Genomic DNA, 22,126 nt, shown 5'->3' with positions numbered 1-22,126 from the left:
GCAATATTAGGCAGCAAATTATTATACTTTGAAAATGTGTAAACGGGATGAATAAATATAACTAACTTACAGGCCACATAAAGACAGAGTAGTCCACCATAAAAACTATGAATCATACGATGTCATTTACAAAGTTTGGAATCTAACAGGCTAACCAAAGATGAAATCATAAATATGCAAATATGCATCTGGAATTACAAATGTGAATAAAGACCCACCAAAATTACACACAGCACGGGCTAATTAGATGATGAGGTTTAGATGAGGTTTTGTATTAATCAAATGCATGAAATGTTTGTGGTGAATATAATAACAATACGTAACATACATAGATAATCGTTTTAATAATTTAATAATCAAAAATAAAAATGAAAAAATAAATGAACTAGATTTACGTTTTCGCATGTATGTAGCCACAGTAGTAGACTATTTGAATCTGGATGCTCTGAGACATGTTTCTGAACTTTAGTCCAGTGGTTTGGGAGCCTTCGCTAGTGTGACTGATGTGACAAGAGTCCAATTAGAGCCCAACCACGGAAGCCCGTGACACGCTGTTACCCAATGAGGGGGATAAGACGCGTGTAGGACGACCTCGGCCGTGCCAGCAGCTACAGTTGTGCAGTTGGAGTTTGTGACTTTGTGCAAACTTTGAATCCTTACGAGTGGCAGACGGAACGAACAATGGACAAACAGGGATCAGACGGAAAGCCGATTAAGTACTATCGACTGTCGGAAGTTGAGGAACGTAACTCTTCCAAGTCGACGTGGATAATAATCAACCACAAAGTCTACGACGTGACAAAGTTTCTCGAGGAGGTGGGTTAGCTTACGTGTTGTGGACGTTTCTTGCCTTGGTGCTTTTGGCTTGTCTCCCACTTGGTTATCACATTTTTTTAAGCATACACCAAATGAAAACAAACCAATGTCGCATGTCGGAACTCCCTGCTGTGTACGGCAGTAGGCCGTAAGGGCAGTGGTGCAGTACCGGGCCTGTTTTAATAATGTAGGTTAGCTTCGGATCCTGTTTCAATGGGAATGGATATCTCAGCTCTCGCTGGCACACCTACAAGTTAGACTCGCCGATAAAATGTGTAAGTCTTGTATCGCTAACTGCGCTTTACTTCAGATTCCAAGATATTTGATAGGAGACAGTCCTTAGGATAGTAGTGAGCTCTTAAGCTCTAGGGATTTTGTTAATTAGTAAACCGCAAGAACTCCAGATGTCCCTTTAGTGGCAAAGTTATTTCAGTTCATGCCGGCGTTTGTTCAGGATGGTCGCTTCTGCGTGCGTTAGAGTACGTATTAACCAAGCCAGAGCACTTCTCCTTTTAACTGCGTGTTGGCTGGTAACAGGACAGTCTGTTCGACTCCAGTTAGGATAAAGCAAAGTCCTGTGCAAGTGTAACAGTTTAAAAGTTCACGTACTAAATTCGTCATTTTTAAATATGAGACATATTACCGTAATAAGACAGCAAGATGCCATGTTTAAATCTGCTGAAGCGTTAAATACCTGATGCACAATGATTCAGCAGGTTTTTTTTTTTTTTTAGAACTTGAGTGCAAAATAAGACTGACTGTAATATCATAGTTCCTGGTTCCAGTTAAGTTTTTGGCAACACTTTGTGAGAGTGTGTGTGGTGGTGTCTTTTTTTCGTTTTTTTTCGTCCCCCCCTTCTATAAATACTATTTGTAAAAGGAATAAACATTTGGGGGGGGTAGTAGTAATAATCTTTTTATGATTATTATTAATATTATTATAATGATGATGGTGGTGGTGGTGATGATGATGATGATGATGATGATGATGATCATAATATCACCAGGGCATCCAGAACTTGTTATACCCTATTGGTAGGCAGTGGGAATCTGAAATGAGTGAATGATTGGCTCTCCAGCACCCAGGTGGAGAGGAGGTGCTCAGAGAACAGGCAGGCGGTGATGCTACAGAGAGCTTTGAGGACGTAGGCCACTCTACAGATGCAAGGGATATGTCCAAAAGCTTCCTCATAGGAGAGCTCCACCCAGTAAGTGACTCTTGTTTCGTTAGTATCACAATAAGATGATACTGGTGGGAGACTGAATCATGTGGTCCAAAGTAAATGTGCAAATACCGCATGGGCTTATAGATGAATAGATATAAGGTTTTAATTGGGCTGAATAAATGGCAACAGAATTATCACAGATCTAAGGGTTATATATACACAACGTCATGCAGATGGTTCTCTTTTAAGAGCACTTATTTGGAACACATACTACATCATCTGTAAGGCAGACAATGACACTTTCTGACAAATGGCATTGACTATATCTGTCAGTGGCACTCTCCTACATGCACACACTTTCTCACTCACTCGCTCACTGTCTCTTTTTAGGAAGACAGGCATAAGATTGCCAAACCACCGGTACGTGGCTTATTTTATTCCCTTTTTTCCATATTGTACAAACATTGTTCAGATTGGTCTTACTAAACCATTAAAGTGTATTTTTGCTGTTACAGTCTTCTCTAATATAATATTTTTTTTCAACTTTTTAGGAAGCACTTGTCACAACTGTTCAAGAATCCTCAAGGTAAGCCAAAAAGTATTGTCCTTTTGAGCTTTTGATAGAGAACTTCTGAATACTTTAAATACCCTCTACTAAAACTCACTCTGTGATTTTCCTCTTATGCGACAAATTACACCTATTCATTGTCTCTCTATATATATGTTTCTGAGCTGCTGACTGTAAACCTCAGTAGGGCATGTGTCTCAGTTTCCTAAAGAAACTGGTAGTCATGCCTTGAAAAGATTATATTTCTTCCATTACCATTGTAAGTCCACAATCACAGTTCTGTGTTTCTGTTTGGCCTCTTGGTAAAGCTCATGGTCCAACTGGTTGATCCCGGTCCTTGCTGCGGCAATCGTCACATTGATGTACCGTATATATACAGCTGAAGAGGCGTGACTGACATTCCAACTCTCTGAACTGTTGGCTCTTGGTCTGACCCATATATACCAGAATTTTCTGAACATGCTGAACTATAACACTCATAAATCATTTCAGGGTTTGTTTTCACTGGTCAAAAATATTATGATTAATGAAGGTTTTTTGAGTTTGTGTTTTAATTTGTCATGATGTATGTCTCCCATCTAACCCACAGAATCTGAATATTGATATTTTAAACCTCTCACAAATATGTTGATATATGCACCTGCAAAGTGTATTTTGAATGTACACAAAACATAAATGTATAAAAATGTTTCATTACTGTATGAATTTGTCATTGTGCAAAAATAATGTAGTAGTTATTGCAGACTCAACAGATACCAGTTCTTACAAAAAGTGGATCTCTGATTCTGGAGGGTGTGAATCATGCAAATCCATTTGGAAAAGCACCATTGGTCAAGAATCTCACATGCCCTAGGCTTTGATTTCAGACATAGGCTTACACTGCCATTCATGAGAGAAAAACCTTCAAACATACACGCACATACACATGCGTTCTGATATACAGCAATTGGCACTGAAATACCATTGCAGGAACTGGACAGTTTTTTTTGATGTGGCACTGCAATGCATGCTGCAGTTTTTGTTAGTTCAGACCTGGAAACCTGATTCATTTCGTATTCTTGTCTTTCCTGGTCCTTCACATAACCTACTGATTCGAATCAGGTCTGATGTGAATAACCGTGTGGGTTTACAATTCTACAAGGTGCTCAAACATTCCATGCTAATCCACTGAATGCAAGTCAAGTCATTTGCTGTTACCTGTTCAGAGGATCTGACAAGAGGAGGACATGACTAGTACATCATAATAAGCAAGATGATCTGAGTTATTCTTTAAAAAAGTGAGCATCATACATGCAGTACATGCTTGCACATGGCTACTGTTGCAATATTAAAACTTCAATCAAAAGCAACACCATGGAGTCCCTAGGCTCACCCATGGTTGATGTACAAATCATACAAGTTCTTTGGCTGGGGTGTGCACCTTGTTGAGGGTGTTGTCATTTGAGATTGGAGGCCTAATATCTGAAATTCTTTTAAAAATTAACAGAGTTCCTTGACTGAGGTAAATGCAGTCTATTAGTTACACATCTTGGATTAATCACGTTACATAATGGATTATGTACTATTAATAAACAGATTACGTGAAACTGTGTAGTCACATGTTCTTTGACAATTTCGGTGTTTAACAAACATTTTGTAAAATAGTGATGCAAATGTTAGATGCTCACCTGTGCCTTTTCCCCATAATAGTTGACCTACATGCTAATAGATTTACCAAGTGTAGAGCTTTGAGCAACTCTTGAGTAATTAAAATTCGATGTCTATGTGCACCAAACCTGTGATAATACTGCCATCTTGTGGCTGCCAAATGATCTTGGCATTCATTGCTGTAATAAGGGGTGCCTGGCTCCAGTCCTGGAGGGCTTGAGCCCAGTGTATGATTTCTCTACCAAATCCAACCTGATTTAAGTCATTACCAAATTTAGTGGTTGTGTTAGAGCAGGAAACCACCAACCTGCTGAGTTGTTGCCCTCCTGGACCAGAGTTGAGCACCCTTGACTTTTATTGCTCATATGCAAAAGGTGAACAAAGACTTGGATTCCTGCGGCTTCCTCCTTAGGAAGAGACAAAAAAAAAAAAAAGCCTACCAAATATATGTCAGCAATCAATACACACACCCTATCAGTGTATTACTGTAATTATTCTCATTACATATGGCACTGATCCAGGGAGGAAGTGAAAAAAAAAAAAAAAAAACTTGCATAACACAGAACACGTATTCCACGAGCAGGCTGTAAAGAACACTGGCAGGTCACCCAGCTCATATTTACCAGCGTTAAATAATACGACTGTATGTGTAAAAGCACATGAACATTCATGGTAGAAAAAACAATCACCCTGTCCAGTTACTGAAATACCACTGTAGCTCTTATTTCAAAATAATATGCCATCTTCTATCATCACAAAAGTACCTTTTATATCAATAGGTGGTCTTTAGCCAGAAAGCTTTGTAGATGCTAAGTGAATAGACATACCTGAAATTCAAGTCCAAAAATAACAGAAGAAGGACATCATTAGTAACCGACTCATGGATGTTGGGATTGTTCCAACAACCACTTCATTTGTGCTGTGATGCCATGCTTGACTCTGAATCACTGAGTGAGCTAACTACCTATGTTATATTTATTTAATTACAAATGGGCTTAAATTGGATTTCATGACTTGAGTTTAAGAGAACTTTGATGTTTCTGATTAAATATTTCCCTTTGTTTAGCCTTACTTAGTTAATATAGGTTTTTAATGCCTATAATCTGCTTTCTACCCAGTTACAAACTGACATTTTTCTAATACAGCTTCTCATTTCTGCCTTCTGACAACCTTAAAATCCCCTTTTCGGGTATTGTTAAAATGACCTGAAAAAATGGCCGACGCTTTATAATCCCTCAAATGCTATTCACAAAAGTCCTGAAAACCACTGGGGAAAAAAAAGAAAAGATTTTTCCATTCTCTGACTATAATGCAAAAAATAATGCAAGAAAGTGAAAACATGGCTATAAAACAATGCCAAGATGAAGTAAAACATATGTGAACTGCCTTTTGCGAACTGATAATCTTTAAAATGTCTTAGGCAGAGATTTTCAAGTTCAGGGCTGGGGTCACTCCGACCTGCCCTGTTTCAGATTCTCCATGCACTGATTGGCTAACTAAAGCGCTAATTCTCGAATCCTTTCTAAGTTGTACCATAGCAGGGAAAACCTGAGCCTGTGCAGGGCAGTTGGGCCCCAAGAGCGGAGTTGACATCTCTTAAATGACCTGGACAGCTAACGCTAGCTAAATATAAGTTACTCGAACAGATAATGCCTGGTAATGTCTTTTAACTGCAGTCCCTGAAAGGTCGCTCAATTCTGATGCTTACAGAACACGTGAACAACACGGGCGGCAGGTATAGTATCTGAGTCTGATGGCTTATTTCACAATATCTGATGATGATTGTTAAAACAGTCGTTTTGCATGTTTAATATTTTGGTTGACTAGATAAAGGTTTTATTATAAGATTGCCACCTACATTTATTTTTACATTAAACGACACTACACATAAGCCTACAGCAAGATAGATGTTTAGTATCTGTAGGCTATTTAAAAGTTTTACTTCCTCCATAATTACACAGACAACCAGAAGGACGTTGCCGGATAAATTCAAAATCTTGTCTTTGTGATTGATTTTGAACCTCTGTATTGATCATATGTGATTTCGCATACGTTCTATTCTAACAAAAGCCACACATCGGCACTTAGCGAAGCCTAACGTTTGCGGAATCCATTTAATGGTTTACAGAGGATGTTTATTGCTGGTATTAATTTTCAGTGACAGGATGTGGCATATGATCCATTAGTTCTGATCGATTTCAGGAGATCGATTTCGTTTCCGTGACGCGCAGCGATGCAGATAAACAACAGGGGCCCTGTGGCCCCCTGGCTCAGGAACGTGGGCGTGACCAAAGCCAATGTCAGACTTTCCACTAGAAAACTAAACTCCTAAGTCAGCTCAATTAGCTGATTCCGGAGGCGACGGCGTAAACCAACCAATATGTCGTTATCTGTTTTGCGTGATCCACAACCAGTGTCAGACGCTCAGGAAAACGGCGTGGACCCCAAAGATTACGACTTCGCCCCCGAGGATGTTTATCTGCGAGACAGGCGAAGGGCTAAATCTTTACCAGCTTACCCGGAGCAGGCGAGCCTGTTAAACGAGATCTCTCAGAGCTGCAGAAAACGAGTGAAGTTTGCCGATGCACTCGGCTTAAACCTGGCGAGCGTAAAGCACTTCAGCACCAACGAAGATCCTGAGATTCCCTCGAAGGTGTTCACCAGGCTACAAAGCTTCCCACCGCAACCGGACCGCGAACTTTTCGGCGAGCTGTGCGTCAACTTTAAATCCACTCTGACAACGGACCGCTTCGTGCCCACGTTCAAGACGCCCGTGGATTCCGCCGACTTCGAAGCGCGCGTAAAACGCTGTCAGGTTGCTTTGGAGAAAGTTACAGTCACTCATTTTGATGTGCGTGGACTGATACGCGTGATGTCTGCGGACAGTCGGAAGAAAGAAGTAGGAGTGAGATACACATTCAACGACTGGCTGTCTTTTGTAGATGCGCAAGCGATTCCGGTGTCAGCGGAGGACATCGCTGGCGAGAGGTTCTCCTTCACAATGTACACGCCTCCATTTCTAGAACCGAGTTCATCTGTCCATTTTGCTGTGTACCTAAGGGCCGACCATGGCGAATCTTGGGATAACAATGACGGACGAAACTACACGCTGCTGTATCGCTGTGTGCCTCCGTACGAGACACCAGCTTTCCACAAGACATGAACGGAACCTGACGGGCGCTTTTACGCAAATGGAACACGAATGCGCGCAGATCTTTTCCCTCCGGTTGTGTACCAAAGATCTTCGTAAACCTGTGGGACAGAAATCATTTTAGAACTGACTGTTATATCAGATTTTGAATAATTATAATAATATCATCAGCTGGTGAGGATCAGGATGTTGCTGGTTGTTTCGTCTTAAACAAATGGTGCTTGCCTTAGCAGTGAACAACTGTTAAAAATGCTACATTAGCGCAACTGCAGTTTCATGCTTTCGCAAACCACAGGTTTGTAAATGACATGACCACTTGACAACTCAAAGTACACAGTCTTCACTTGCTGTCAAGCACATAGTAGAGTTCATACCGTTATGGACTCTGGCCCACAGACATCACAGCAGTGCCTCTGTGTAATGTAAACACATGCGCTACCTTGTTGATACACGTTAGGTGCTCTTTCCCAGACAGACTAGTACAGTGGATTTATCCTACCTGTCTCAAGCATCTCTGTGAAACCATAAGCCAATGACACATTTTCATTCCACAAAGTCAGCATTTAATAGTGATTAAATCATGGATTGTCATATGTGCCATTATACATAGCCTGACACTCTTTTAGCAAAATGGATTGTCAAAGGTCAGTCTCAAGAATAACACTATGAACCACTGAGACCAAACAGCAGTTTAACAACCACAAAGTAATTTGTTTTATTTTGGATGACTATCACATCTGACAAAGTATAATTAGATAATTCTCTAAGAATTGTTAAAGGTTTAAAGGGTAGGAAAGCTTTCCAAATAACACATAAGTATTATAGATTTCTGGTCATGTTACTGGTTGTTTGTTGCTTGCTGTGTGCTTTATCTGTCATTGGAGGCACATCAGTGAGACAGTAAAAAATAACAGTGATTCTAATGTAACTTCCCACTGGTTTGTAACGACCATGTAATTCTTCTTATCATCATAAAAAAGGTGCCAAAAATAAACAGCTATAATGTGGAAGTGTTAAGGCATGAAAGTCCATTAGCAGAACAAACTTCCTGCTTAAACGCTGATTTTCAGTGCTATGCAGCACACCTGGCAGTTGGAACCAATGCCAAGGGCTAGTCATAAACAGGACCTCTGTTCAAAAGTCCCAACCATTCTGATGTCAGGTAGATAAAAACATATACGATGCAACTTAAAGTGACCTTTTTACCCTCAAATGTGCAACGACACATATTCCAAAAAGGAGAAACAAATTATGGTGCATGTAACAAAGCCTGAAGGTAGCCGCCCTACCTGGGACTTGAAACCCAGGGCTGACAGGAGGTAAACGTGAGCTCTGACCACCAGACCTAAGAGCCAGCTCCCCGGCATAGCAGCCAGAGCACTGTTAACCTTGCTAAGTGAAGGTCTCCATCACAGTGCAATATCTACAAAAATGTTTTGGGGGAAAGCCCATGTGAACACATCCAGAGTAAGTTGGTTTCACGGATACGGTATGTTTATATATGCGGAAAATGAACAAGTCTGATTAAAAAAAAAGGCTGTTACCTATAGTGTATGAGAAGCGCCTAAAATATCTCAACCTTAAGGCAAAACAAAAGTATTTTAGGGCTTACTCAAAGTTAAGAAAATTGATTTTTTTTTGCTTTATTGCTCAGGAGTTGTAGAACTATATAGAAGACAATGTTTCAACTCCTCATTTCATAAGCTGTTTCAAAAGCTTCACTTTTCTCAGTTGTTTCACTTGTATTTTATGCATTTGATGTTTCACCACCATATAATTTTGAAAATTAAAAATGTGATTTGAAAAGGTATGAGTGAACTACTGGGTGCAGATTTCCTTCCATATGACTCATTATTTCTTCTCTCTATCTGTAGGAAGTTGGCAGACAAAAATCTGTTTCTAACCGAAACAAGACATGAATTAGGAATAGATTTTCATAAAACATCATTTAGATTACCATGACTCATAAGCAATCAATCATTCACATTGCTATGACTCATAAGCCATCATTCACATTACTATGACTCATTTAATATTTGGAAGCTTTGTGTAGTCTTTGTCAATGTTAAAAAAAAAAACCCACGAAGGACATCTTTTCAAAATATTGTGTACACCTGAATCTTGCTTTTCACAGGCAGTATTACATCTGCCATTTGACATCAGTCTCAGTCTCAACTCTAAGAGTAATACCTCACTGATGTTGTACATCCCTCCTTTCTGTCCTGCTTTTTAAATACTTTTTCGGAGTCAAGATCAAACGAACTGAAGTGTCACATCAAAATATTTCCATGCTTTTTAAGATTGGTTTACGTTGTGCACTCAAATGAAGGGGACAGGACTAGAACATGACCAAAGCTACCTCTCCTCTGAACCTGTGTGCAGCCCCTCAGACATTGGGTAATATGATCTTTATACCTACACCTTCTACTCACTAGGTCATCCCTACTTAAAAACTAACAGAGTAATCTATTTATAACTCCCTAGCCTTGTGGGATATCTTTACCCATTTGGACCTTCAGCACAGATTAGTTGTTACATGCTTCTGAATTATGAGTAGCTGTTTAATTGTACCCCATCAAGAATTGTTTTGCATGCAGTGGCTGAAGTGCACATACCTTTATTGAAACACACAAGCACACACAAAAATAATTTTAAACGGGTTTGTAAGAGTGGGTTACAAAAGTAGGCTGTGGGATAAATCGGTTCAGTGAAGGGATGCATGTCCGCACATTACAATGTGAACGTTAGGAGGCTGTAGAGGTGAGGGGTAATCTGGGGACAGGAAGTCTACAAATCATGACAATGAGTCATCAAGGACACCAAACCTACACCCCATCGCAGTCACCCAGCCTACATCCTGGTGTAGGCAGTGTGAAAATCAGGGGAAATGCAGACAAGCTGGTTCCTCCCTGGCTCCCCCGAGCTGTGGAACCATCGCCACACGTCGCTCTGTGAGCGTCCCCCACACCCTGTCAGACGAACTTCTTCTGCGTGGACTCCACGACCGTCCGCTGAGCCGCATACATTTTTCCTATGGACACCTGCAGATGAGGGAGAGAATGAGGTGAACACTGTGGTGCATTCCAGCTGGTGTTCGCAAACACACACAAGCTAAAATAATCACACAGCACAGCAAAGAAGGAAACAGTCATATATGGAGCGACAAAACCAGAAACCACATTATTCAGGAAATGTAACAATAGTGATAAAATGAAACACATTGCAAAAAAACTCTAAATGCTCCACACTTTATTAGCTGGTAATAAATAAATAAATAAATAACTAACTCAAGGTTTTTGTGTCTCTTTTTCCTGATGTTGCCATCACTCGGATTGTCTCAGGGTCAACTTAGCACCACCTGCATCTGGGGTCCTGCCCGGTGTGGTAGAAACCAGCCTCTACTGATCTCATGATTAGTGCCTCTGTGCCATCTTTCCACCCATTGGAAGGATTTGGAAGGTGAAGGCAACAGTGGTTCCCATGGTAATTGAAGCACTAGGGGCTATGAGCCCCAAAGGGGAGAATGGCTCACACAGATCCTGGGAACAACATTCGAGATCTCCATCCAGAAGAGTGCAGTCCTGGGAACAGCAAAGATACTACACAGGACCCTCAAGCTCCCAGGCCTCTGGTAGACCCAAGCTTGAAGGAAAAAGACTACCAGCAGGAGGGCGAATGCTGAATATATAGATATAATTTTACTGAGGCTGAATGGACATTTATTGTACCTGATGCCTCATTTGGACCCAACCTTAATACTCCTTGTCCACATTCTCAAAAAATCCTCCAAAGCCAGCCATGGTGGCTTGAATCACACATGATATTCTTGCCATCTACTCTATATAGATATTCAATAAAGGTTAAATCAACATGGACCTTGGAGTAATTTTGAAACCTTGTCTTTTAAACCTATTTATGATCCTTTTACTTTGCAGCATGTAAATATTTGAGCTTGCGGCTTTCCCAAGCCTTTTCCCCCAGTTTCATAAGTCTTTATGAGTCTGAGTAAACGAACCATATACATGTGCCTCCCTGCAGATCACAGAGCACTATGAACATCTGCGCTTATAGGGAACATGGTGCAGCAAGTCCAGGGATGTGTTGTAATCTGTTTGCTCATAAGGGTTCAGGCGTTTAAACTTCTGAGGTTAAGCTCTGCGAGAGGCAGGCAGCAGGCTAAATCCATAGTAAACCAGCGTCCAGGCCAAACAGGTTAGGCCTCTGTGACGTGCAGAACAAAAATGCTGGAGAGCAGCAGGACAACGCTGTGTTCCACACGTCTGTGCAAAGGGACAAACATGGGCAAATAAACACACAATCAGCTGAAGACTCAGTGCAAAGGAGTGTAAGACTAGAACACACTGAGGTCTGAAACTGTGCTGACAGCAGGGATGGAAGAACACCAACACAAACATAGCAGAGTACACAGAAACAGGCACACTCCAGAACACACACACACACACACACACACACACACACATTCTGGCATGCAAACATGCCCGTGTATACACACACACGCGTAAACAAAAATGTACACTTCAAGCACACAGATACTTGCACTGAAGCAAAGGCACAAATCAACATTGTGTCTTGTGTCATTTACTTAATTATTGCATATCTGTATTAATTCTAATGGCTTGGCATTTTTGTCTCATACAACTATTTTATGGGACAATAAGCTAAAACATGGAGAGCTAAAAAGGTAGAGTTTTTTAATCCAAATATATATTAATCAATAGTCTTATTAGAAACCCCTTTTAAGTGTACAGTTAGAGATTATAGCTGGTTGCCATACACAATGTGTGTTGGCTATCCTCATCAGTTTCTGACCACAGGAATCCTCTCAGCTCAGCAATGATAACATACACGTAAGGAATAAAAATTAGAGCATGTAAGAAAGTTAGTGTGTATATGACACATAGTAGCATAGCACCCACTACCTTGTCAATAACGTGTGTTAACACTGTTATGAGGAGAACATTTCAAATAGTTACACATTAAAAACCAAGTTACAGTCTGTATAATTGCATAAAATGCCCAAATAAATGAACCACATGCCCTCAATTCTTTACCTCAGTGCTTCACTAAATTGGTAGTGGGGCTAAAACATTTGTTGTTCCTGCCTGTGTAATTGCTACTATAAAAGTACTGCATTCTATTAAAAAAACCTCTTGAAATAGGTGTTACTGAAAATGATGCAGGTAAAATTTAAACCGCTTAATTGTCGGCAGTAGCTGTGCAGGTCTCTCGCGCTCACACACACACACACACACACACACACACACACACACACACACACAATTTGCTGGGGTTGTCCTCCTTGTTCTCTGTGCAAACCCTGTTGAGTCAGAATAAGCCGTGTGGTGAAAGCACAGCAGAGCCCCCCGACTCTGCCTGATCTGCTGGATAAACACAACTTGAGCATTTGCAGCACTTGAAAAACTCAATTTTGTTCTTGACTGATGCACTGGCCAAACACAACACATGGCCACTCTATTAAAAGACGCCCCAGAAAGAGTCAAGGAGCCCATCTGTTATGAAGATGCTCCATAACGTGCAGCAAATTTCTGCCCCCAGGAGGGTGTGCGGATGGGGTCAGGCGTGGTAAAAGGAAGCGCGCGCGGGGGGGGGGGGGGGGGGGGGGGGGTGTTTCCTGAGTTGGTTCTCGCGAGGTCGGCCACGGTGGTGCGCCCTTTCATTTTTCAAAGTGACACCTGCCTCCATGAACAAAGGCGCTAGGCTGGGTCGGCCGCTACGCAGCGCGGGGCATGGGCGAGGGCAAGCCATGTGCAGACACGCAATGCAGAGGGCCGGGGGAGGCCAGCAAAGACACACCCAGGGGCAGGAGAGACGCAGCCAGGAGGATTCCGGGAAATCCAGGAGATCTCCTCCAGAGGAGAGGTCACAAAGCTTACACTCACGCTAATGGTCATGAAATTAAGCCTAATGCATTTGGATGTTAGTAACAATGCACAAGAAAGCTGGTGCTGTGTTCTTACTAAATAATCCAAGTTTCTAAAAAGCTTTTCCTTCACCAGCAGGATGTCACTTTGCTGTGTTGCTTGCATCAAGTATGTAGAGGAAACCCTCTTGCTATTTCTCTCACCATCACACATTCAAACACAAAACACCCCCTCCTTACTGTACTAAAAACCTAACCTCGCTCCATTAGCCTGGAGGCAAGTAAACAGGACTCGGCTTACCCTGCACTCCCCTAGCTCTGTTCACAGCCAAGACCTTCTCTCCCTCTCACACACACACACACACACACACACACACACACACACACACACACACGGTGTGGTTTGACAGGCCTATTAAAAAGGCTGAGGTCTGATAACTAGAGTTGAAGCAGTAAGGAGAAAGGCATCTTTTTTTTTGGACAGGGTAGACTTATGCAATCACATAATGTGGCCCCCTGCCATTGAAGGACTCAGAGAGCCTCACGAACTGCTCCACTGCCGTACAGGGTGCATTTCCACAGCACTGCTCCTACACCAAACCCTCCACCTCGCCTGGGCTTCAGCTGCTCACGACAGCAGCCACAGTGTCACCAGAGTAAGAACAAGGTATGTCATTTTGACACCCCCCCCCGTCTTGCTCAGTGTCAGGGTAGGCAGTGCCAATGTAGCCCTTTTTCTGCTTGCTATCAGCAGTCACACGACACCCCAGGGAGTCGACTATGCCCACTTCCGGCTCCTGCTCCGGGATCAGTCAACGCTGCGCTTCAAGTCCTACAGATCACCTCTGCCTGAAACGGCGCCGGCGGTAAGCTCCCTGCAGAGGGCGATCATGAGCCAGCTAGAGGAAAAAACAAACAAAAAAGTGCCAGCTCCGTAGGCTCCATTAAGGATAAATCATGAGATTACAGAGTACTAAATAGAGGTGGAAAAGCTCAGTTCAGTAACTGAGTGAATGCTGCTTTTCTGGCACCTAGACAATTTCACTAACGAATTCTACCTACTGGTTTTGGGTAAAGCCAGGTGGACGGAACTAAATCCTCAGGAAGTTTTCAATTTCTGAACCTAAACAAGGACCTATGAGAGATAATAAATTAACTATCCTATCTTTGTTAACAAAGGCTATACATTTTCAGTCTTGAAGCAAGCGCAGACAGCCTAGTAATCCCCTCTAACATTGTAACGACTTCTAGAGGGAGCAGCCTGCTCCCAACTCTCTTGTTGAAACACCATCCCATAATGCTAAAACGCGAGGCAATGGCCTCCCTGGAGAGAGGCCGGGACACGTATTCACGCTCGCGGCTGGCGCAGGGGACGGAGGTTTATGCGGCTGCGGTAAGCCCAGCTCAGCAGCCGGGCCCACGTCTGACCCGGCTGAGGCGGAACCGAGGGGTGGGGGTTTGCCGGCATTGCCACAGTGTCAGCAGCCAGGACCGGAATTTTCCAAATGAAGGAGGCACGACACAGGCGTGGATCTGATCTGACTCACTTCTCAGCACTCCAAGTCCGCTTTCTCTGTTCTCACCTGCAGTCTTGCCTTCCTCTCTCGTCTCCCTCTCCCGTCTCCCTGTCCCACCCTCTACCTCTCCATCTGTCTCTCATTTTTGCTGTAAAGCAGCAGTTTCTCTGTCCCGCTTACCACCGTGACCTGCGCTCCTCAGAAAGACCGCCTCAGGGCTCAGACACGCGTAAAGCTGCTTAGCGACAGCGGCTCCTGTATATAAAAGCACTATGTAAACAAATTTGACTTTCATTTGGAAATGTGCATGTTACCATGTTAACAAGGCCTAAATAAGTAAGTATGATGAGACGCCGCATGAAGACGCAGGTCTGAGAGGAGAGAGAAGGTGGTACTGAACTAAGGGTTTGTGTTTGTGACTTGGCTTGTATTATGACTTCACTAGAGGGCAGCAGTCTCTCATTCTGTCCCACACACACATTTCGCGAGCTAGAGATGGTGGGTGCAGCTAATGAGCATGCTCCACTGGTGAAGGGGGTGGGGCCCAGCAGGCGGGCAGAAACGGGAGGTGGCACCTTTCTCAACCAATCGGTATGCAATAGGTGCACTCATGTTAATTGTTGCGGTTGCAGCAGGCACCTCGACTCACACTGCAGATCCCCCTGACACCCACACTCCCACACACCCACACACGTTTGTGCTCAGACAAATCAAGATCACAAAAGTGTTACAGCTCTTTTTTACAGAGACATCTGCAGACTGCAGAAAAACCTGTCCTTATGTGCTGGTTATGACACATACAAACCACACACACACACACACACACACACACACACACTTCTCACTGCAGAGAGGACGCAGACATGTGGGTGACTACTGTGGGTGAATGTGACTAGAATACCATGTTTACACCTAAGATAGGAGAGCACAGACATGGAGGGGTGGGGAGAGTCCCACAGCGAAGGCACAAGGCTAAAACAGGCTCCAGACAGCGCCGGAGACAAAATCAGGCCCGGCGCTCACCTTATGCCTTCCACCTCTGGGGGGGCGGAAGCAGAAGGGAAGAAAAAAAAAAAAAAAAAGATTTCTGATGGGGAGCGTTTTGCAGCAAAGCTTAAGACACACTGTGCGTGCCCTTTAGAGCTGGCATGAAAGCCAAACGAACTCCAGGCCTCACAGAGGAGGGCGCGCGGCAAAGGCTCGGGAGCCAGGCAGGAACCGAAGCGACCGCTCATTTGCAAACCTTCTTGGTTTGTGTCCTCTTTCTCCCGGGAGGCAGAATAGGCTTTTAATATGCATCGCAGTCAGCGTGCCGAGATGAAAAGGGGGGGGGGGGGGTGAGAGCATGCGTCCTGACACTAAGTAATAACGGCAGATTGAAAGGCACTTTGCCACGTGGAGCTGGGCGGCTGGGAGCCTCGCGTGTATTGGGGTTTTCTAATTACCGTGCGCAGCCCTCAGCCAGAGCACCAAGGAGCGGGAAGCACCAGGTTCCTTGGGTTTCCCGAAGCAGGGGGGTGGGGCCCAGCGTGCATACACCACGACGGCCCGCGTTCTCCATCTCTCCAAGGAGCTGCTATTTTAAACCAGATAATACCATTTACCACCAGGTGAGAGGGGTGGTTTCCTGACTCGCAGACGGGTCGATAACGGCATGGATAACGGCAGGACAAACCGTGCAAAACGTGCAGATCCCAGGTGTCGCACAGAGCTGTGGGGCTTTCCCCGTCAGCCGTGACTCGCTGGCACGCGCCTTATGCAACATTAGCAATTAATGAAAGCCCTGCCTCGTGCATGATGAGGGAGAGAAAATTACCACATGGCAGAGGATGAGGGGAGGGCATCGGGCGTCGAGGAAATCAAGGTACTCGAGGCAATTAAAATCAGCATTTTGCCCCCTGCTGAAATTTTCTGAGGCCTGAAACAGACTGTAAAAGCCGGAAGCCGAGAGTGGGTGTAGCTGGGGTGGGCGGGGCTTGAAGAGGAGAGAAAAACAAAAGACATTTGTGTTTCTTTTTGGATGTTCTGTACCTTTCTTCCAAGAGAGGGTACCTTCACGTTCCTGGGCCGGAACACTGGAACCGTTTCGGAGTTGGAGCAGACAGACAGAAGAGTGGTGTCTGCTGAAATCAGCTCAGCTGGAGTCGCTACTCCTTTAGAATAGACATAAAACAAACCAGGCCACTTGACAACTCTGAAGTCAGACGTTATTTACTCCATTTATAAACAGGGTAGCGCCTGGAGCTCTGGGAGTGTCCCTGTCAAATCTTTCCTTGCTTCTTTCTTAAATACACCCTCCCCCTATTTGGCTCTTTCCAGGAACCACTTACTTCCCTCCTCCCTTCCGTCATCACACACCCAAACCACACACACCCAGAAACACAAACTGTCTCTACAGTAAATGGTGCAGTAACAGGACCCTCCCCTTGTTCCAAGCTGGCCCAGAAGAGGGGCACGGAGGGTATCGGAGAGCGACAAGGAGAGGAGAGAGGTTATGGGAGAACCCTGAATCAGTGGCCTCCGAACCGTGCCTATCTGGCTGGCCGTCAGCACTCTGGGAATCCTTAGACATCTTCTATTACCACCTCCTCTTCTGTTACAGTGGCGGTGTACTGGAGGAGGCTGTGCCCTTGAAAAGTTGATAGGCAGACCAGGAGAGGAACTTGTACCCTGTCTGACTCCAAGTTTGCTCGGCTGTTGCCAAAATCACCGATCCGATTAAACATTTTTTCTAACCGCTTTGCTTGTTAGTGGACGTGTTTAAGGGAAAGAACCAAGCTTTATCCATAGGAAGGCGGGATTGTTTATGCTATTACATGATACACGATTACACCATGAATTCACTTGAATTCCCAAAGAAACTGCATCATATCCAGATGTCACTGTAGATCTTAAAGCACCTGGCATTGAGACTACAGTCCTACAGATCTCCATCACTTACAGTATAAAAGCAATTTTATGTTTCTTTCAGTAGAAAATAGAGTGTAGCCATAGGTCTTACGGGACAGATGAAGGTGTAGGGAATTCAATGACGAACGGTTTAATAAGAAAAAGCCAGAGACAGCCTGACACCCTGGTCCAGTGATAGACCATGGCTAGGTGGATCTATATCTGTATGTCCTACAATGCAGTGTAGCCCAGTGTGTACAAGTACATGGCGGAGGGCAAAAATATATATCCATAATGTGCTTGCACAGAGGCTCTGACAAAATGGTGAATCATCCTGTCCACTAGCAGGGCAATGTCTCGCTTGCACACAGTCCTCATTTGGCCATGGTCTTTTCCATGCTGTTCTGGGTCCTTGCTAAGAGTAGTAGTTGCTCTAAGGACCCGAGGCTCTTTATGCACCCCAGCTCTTTCCAGCAGTCAGCCATGGCATTCATTGCAGTTTAATGATGTGTTAGCAGCAACCTGCTCTAACAGCACCTCTCGCCATCTCCAGTGGAAAAGACAGGAAAATGGGACTCGGTGGATGCCATGCAAAATGCCTACAGGCTATAAAGCAGTGTGTGGGATGAAATCAACCTACATGCACATGCACACAAACAGCATGTGCAAACGCATGCATGCACACACATACTCGCACAGAATGTAGAACCTCCTGAAAATCCATGCAAGCAAGCACGAAGAGGCACATTCAGAGATCCACACAGCTTTTCTTCACCACCATATGGCTGGTCGAATTGTTCAACAACATCACAAAAGAAACTTCAAGACTTGTATGTGCACCCCACACACACACACACACACACACACACACACAGAGACAGGTCAACGAAAGGTCAACGGCTAGTGCTGCGCTCTTGTGTCCTGCTCTAGACTCTCTACATTAGAGCTGAAGTGCTCCCAATGCTCAGGTGAGAATGTTCTGGAGTGTTAGCATTAACCCCCACACCTGGGACTGGGCCCTGCTCGACTGTTTCGTAATCGACTTTCAGGTGGAAACAAAGCAATATAACAATACAGCACAATATAACAATGGCAAAAAGTCTCCTTGGGCCGGAAATATTGCCAAACCAGTAAAGGCTACCCCAGACAGGCAGGCAGCCACCGGTTGCAAGCGGACACCTGGCATCCACCTCCGACTGGCTTGCCGCGCTTCTAGGCTGGACTCTGCTGACTTGCTGGTGACAGGCTCGGTGTGCAACAGAGGTGTGCGGCTCTCTGCCTCCAGATTCGTGTTACAGTGGGAAGCGAATATTATCCTTTGCTACTTCGTTTATAGGCTGGCCAAAAATATGCACTAAAATAAGTTAATAAAAATAACCAACCAAACGCAAGGTTAAATAACCCCCTAAAAGCCCAGTGGGTTTATGTGGTGTCGGTTTTTTTTCTTTTTTTTTTTCCCTCCGCGTCTGTATCTATGAGAGCAGGACGTTACAGGACTCTCAGGATACGTCATGTTCAGGGTGCGCGCCTCTCTGGCTGGGAGAGCAGACCGCGGATACTGGGACTTCTGGAGGGAGGGGAGAGGGACAGAGAGAAACGGAGACGTGCGTGTGTAAAGGAAACAAACATATGAAGGCTTGTGGGAGTGGCGCGCGGACAGAGCGCGCAAACGCCTGCGTGTGGGCATGCGTGCTCGAACGTGGGGTCATCAGCAGGACAGAGCCATCACCTGGGCGGGCTGGTTTACACCCCTCACCTTTGATCTAGTGCCACTCTTCCCTAGAAGTGGCCCGGCCCTGCCCACTGGGTAGGGCCTGATTTACTGCCACGCTGCGCGGCCGTGCCGCAACGCTCGGTCAGAGGAAACGAACCTCAAAAGACAGCAAACAGCCGAGCACCCCATGCCGCCCAACAGCAGCAGACACCGTGATGGGGAATAATAAGCAGGCGGAGGGACTGATCCTACCAGAAAGCTGCGTGACAGTTTAAAGGCAGCACAGCCGAAGCGGCTGCATGAGGTTGACTGGTTGTTGAATTGCTTGCTCAGCATGTGGGACTATATTAAATAAAGGTCTTCACATCACACATGATAAAAGTGATTTAGGTTCAATTTAAGACTGCGCAGACGTGCGGCGGTGAAAGTCGTTAAGGGGGCCAGCCCTCGTTAAAGCCTGAGCTCCTGCGCCATTGTGTCTCTGGCTCCAGACGGGAGGTATGGTGGAGAGAGAGAGAGAGAGAGAGAGAGAGAGAGAGAGAGAGAGAGAGAGAGAGAGAGAGAGAGAGAGAGAACGTGTGTGTGCGTCCGAGCGTCAGTTTTATCAGCCACCTCAGCACAGCCTGCAAAGCCGCCCCCACCGTCTGCTCTTCTGAACGATGACTGGTGTATAAAGGAGGTAGGAGATGAGGTGTGCGATTTCAGAGCACCCTTACACGTCTAGGACTGGGTTGGATCCCTATGGAAATGGCAATTAACATCTGTTGCGTCATAAAAAGAGCTTCCGCTTATGGTGGAGGTGTAACGCTCACATGACATACAAGCCCCCGGGCAACGTAAAAAACAACTTTACAACACATCTGACGCAGCGGCTGTGGTCAAACACGCTTTTGTTATGTGCAACACGTATGAATCATAAGCATGTGATTCAAGAGTTTATGGTTATTTGTCTAAATTACACATATAATCAAAAGCTTCCTTCTTCTTACACCAAAACATCTTTTAATATTATATTAATAACACATGGTATTAATACCTACTGCAGATGCAAGAGCAGGTAATAAAACACTTTGTGGCTTCTAATAGTAACAGATCAAGAAAATGGTTTGCTGACTGCACAGCCCCAATTTTGGTGGATTTTAAATTTCCCATCTGTTCTCTAGCAAACAACAATAAAGTGCATTAGCTGGTAGACCAGGAGCAGTGCACACATCTAGGAAGGTCTGGTCTGGAGCGGCCGATTTTGGGTGGGGACACGTGCTCCTAATATTCGGACACACGGAAACCATTGAATAGTATTGAAGCTTCTGAGAGACCCCTTCCTCCACACGTCCCCGTGTTCTGGCCACAAAAGTTCACACTGGGAGAACTACAGCACGACAGCAGTATGACAAATCTCTGCGGATGCAGAACTCGGAGATCACAAACTGTGGACAGATTCAACCTGGATGATTTGACAAGCATTTGCAACTTATAATGAATAATATGGCGCAACCAAAGAAAGAACACCCAGACACGTGGAGGCTATGGAACTAATGAAGAGCCTTTCTGCACCATGGACAAAAAAACCAAAAACAAGATGGCGGGGGGGAGACAGAGAGAGAAAGACGAGAGAGAGAGACGTAGATCATCACAGCTCATCAAATTCACCCTTTAACTGGAGCCAGAGGTGCTCAGCTGAGCATATGTAGTGTTTGAAGAGAGAGAGCGAGCGAGCGAGAGAAAAGGATGGATAAGAAGTGGGGGAGGGGGTTATTCAGTTATCCCCTGTTTCTTTTGGCATGCCAAAAATACCCAGCCCAGATAACGGCGGGTTCACTTCAGATTGTTCTTACTCACCACCACACCCATTCTCCTTTCTTCAGATATTTGACTTCTGTGATAGCTGAGATTGTAGCCTCTTAGAAAAGCCCCTTGCTGAGAGGGAGGTGGTTGTTGACTCCCTCAGACCAGAAACTTGCTTCGAGCCTCATTTCCTCAAGCAGCTATAACCAACAGTGCCCAGCGGGCAGAAATGGGCTGGCGCTCTGGTGGTCACTGCAAGGTGAGCGTTTCATCCGAGAGCTAAAACGTCACCTCACCCAAATACTGAGAGTGTTGAGTAGACACACACACACACACACACACACACGGAAGGACAGCTCTATTGGGAAACAAGTGGAAAGCAACACACACACACACACACACACACACACACAGAGAGAGAGATAAAAATATGTTTAGTGATTAGTTCTGCACATGGAAAGAAAGTAAACTGAGAAAGAACTGCAGCAGATGCTTCTGAAGGAGCTTAACGAGCTTGTGACACAACACAGACATTCAAAACCCTTTAACAGCTGCTGGACGAGTGTAATTAAAGGCATGAGTATTATTCCTGGTAGTCACAAAACCTAAAATGCAAAAAGCTTAAGAGCAGACTAGACAACGCAAGCTGCCTGAAGTCTGCCTGGAATCTGATGCCAGCTGACCTTGCCAGTCATTTCAGATCCCTTAAAAGCTAAAACACTGGGGATAGAAACAACCTTGGCTGCCATCTCAACGTACGGATGCCAAGATCTCTGGTTGTAGTTAGCCTACCTACGGTACCATTTACAACGCCAAAGGAATGCCAAAGAAGTTGATATAGTTATTTTACTTGAGTAAAAAGTTAAAAGCGACTTTAAATAAGTTACAAGTAGAAAAAAAAAAAAAAAGGTAAATGAGGATTTTGGTTCTAGAATCTGATATTTCTGCACAAGCGGTCATTCAGGTCAGTG

The 22,126-nt window shown here is 44.4% G+C and overlaps 3 protein-coding genes across 3 annotated transcripts in view; 2 read left to right on the top strand and 1 right to left on the bottom strand.

The window, feature by feature from the left end:
* The first annotated feature begins 577 nt into the window (after positions 1 to 577).
* On the top strand, positions 578 to 4,136 carry LOC113579396 (cytochrome b5). The gene is made up of 5 exons (XM_027013308.2): positions 578 to 816; positions 1,896 to 2,024; positions 2,373 to 2,402; positions 2,534 to 2,568; positions 2,859 to 4,136. Exons 1-5 carry the CDS (start codon positions 682 to 684, stop codon positions 2,941 to 2,943), a joined length of 414 nt encoding a protein of 137 aa, XP_026869109.2. The 5' UTR covers positions 578 to 681; the 3' UTR covers positions 2,944 to 4,136.
* A 2,119-nt stretch (positions 4,137 to 6,255) lies between these two features.
* On the top strand, positions 6,256 to 10,333 carry ppp1r3g (protein phosphatase 1 regulatory subunit 3G). The gene has a single exon (XM_027013295.2). It carries the CDS (start codon positions 6,578 to 6,580, stop codon positions 7,358 to 7,360), a length of 783 nt encoding a protein of 260 aa, XP_026869096.1. The 5' UTR covers positions 6,256 to 6,577; the 3' UTR covers positions 7,361 to 10,333.
* LOC113579391 (LYR motif-containing protein 4A) overlaps positions 9,950 to 22,126 on the bottom strand; it is a 31,572-nt gene continuing 19,395 nt past the window's right edge. Inside the window, exon 3 of the mRNA XM_027013296.2 lies at positions 9,950 to 10,389. Coding sequence (XP_026869097.1) covers positions 10,321 to 10,389 — 69 coding nt within the window. The 3' untranslated portion in view covers positions 9,950 to 10,320. The remainder of the gene's footprint in view (positions 10,390 to 22,126) is intronic.

Source organism: Electrophorus electricus, chromosome 10, assembly GCF_013358815.1.
Source record: "Electrophorus electricus isolate fEleEle1 chromosome 10, fEleEle1.pri, whole genome shotgun sequence".
Classification (NCBI taxonomy): Eukaryota; Metazoa; Chordata; class Actinopteri; order Gymnotiformes; family Gymnotidae; genus Electrophorus; species Electrophorus electricus.
The sequence above is the reverse complement of the archived record's forward strand: the minus strand, read 5'-3'. Positions and strand labels throughout refer to the sequence as shown.

Coding starts and splice junctions, on each gene's coding strand:
- LOC113579396 (XM_027013308.2), top strand. CDS start 682: ATGGACAAACAGGGATCAGACGGAAAGCCGATTAAGTACTATCGACTG. Junction 817..1,895: donor TGACAAAGTTTCTCGAGGAG/GTGGGTTAGCTT, acceptor TTGGCTCTCCAG/CACCCAGGTGGAGAGGAGGT. Junction 2,569..2,858: donor ACTGTTCAAGAATCCTCAAG/GTAAGCCAAAAA, acceptor CTCTTGGTAAAG/CTCATGGTCCAACTGGTTGA.
- ppp1r3g (XM_027013295.2), top strand. CDS start 6,578: ATGTCGTTATCTGTTTTGCGTGATCCACAACCAGTGTCAGACGCTCAG.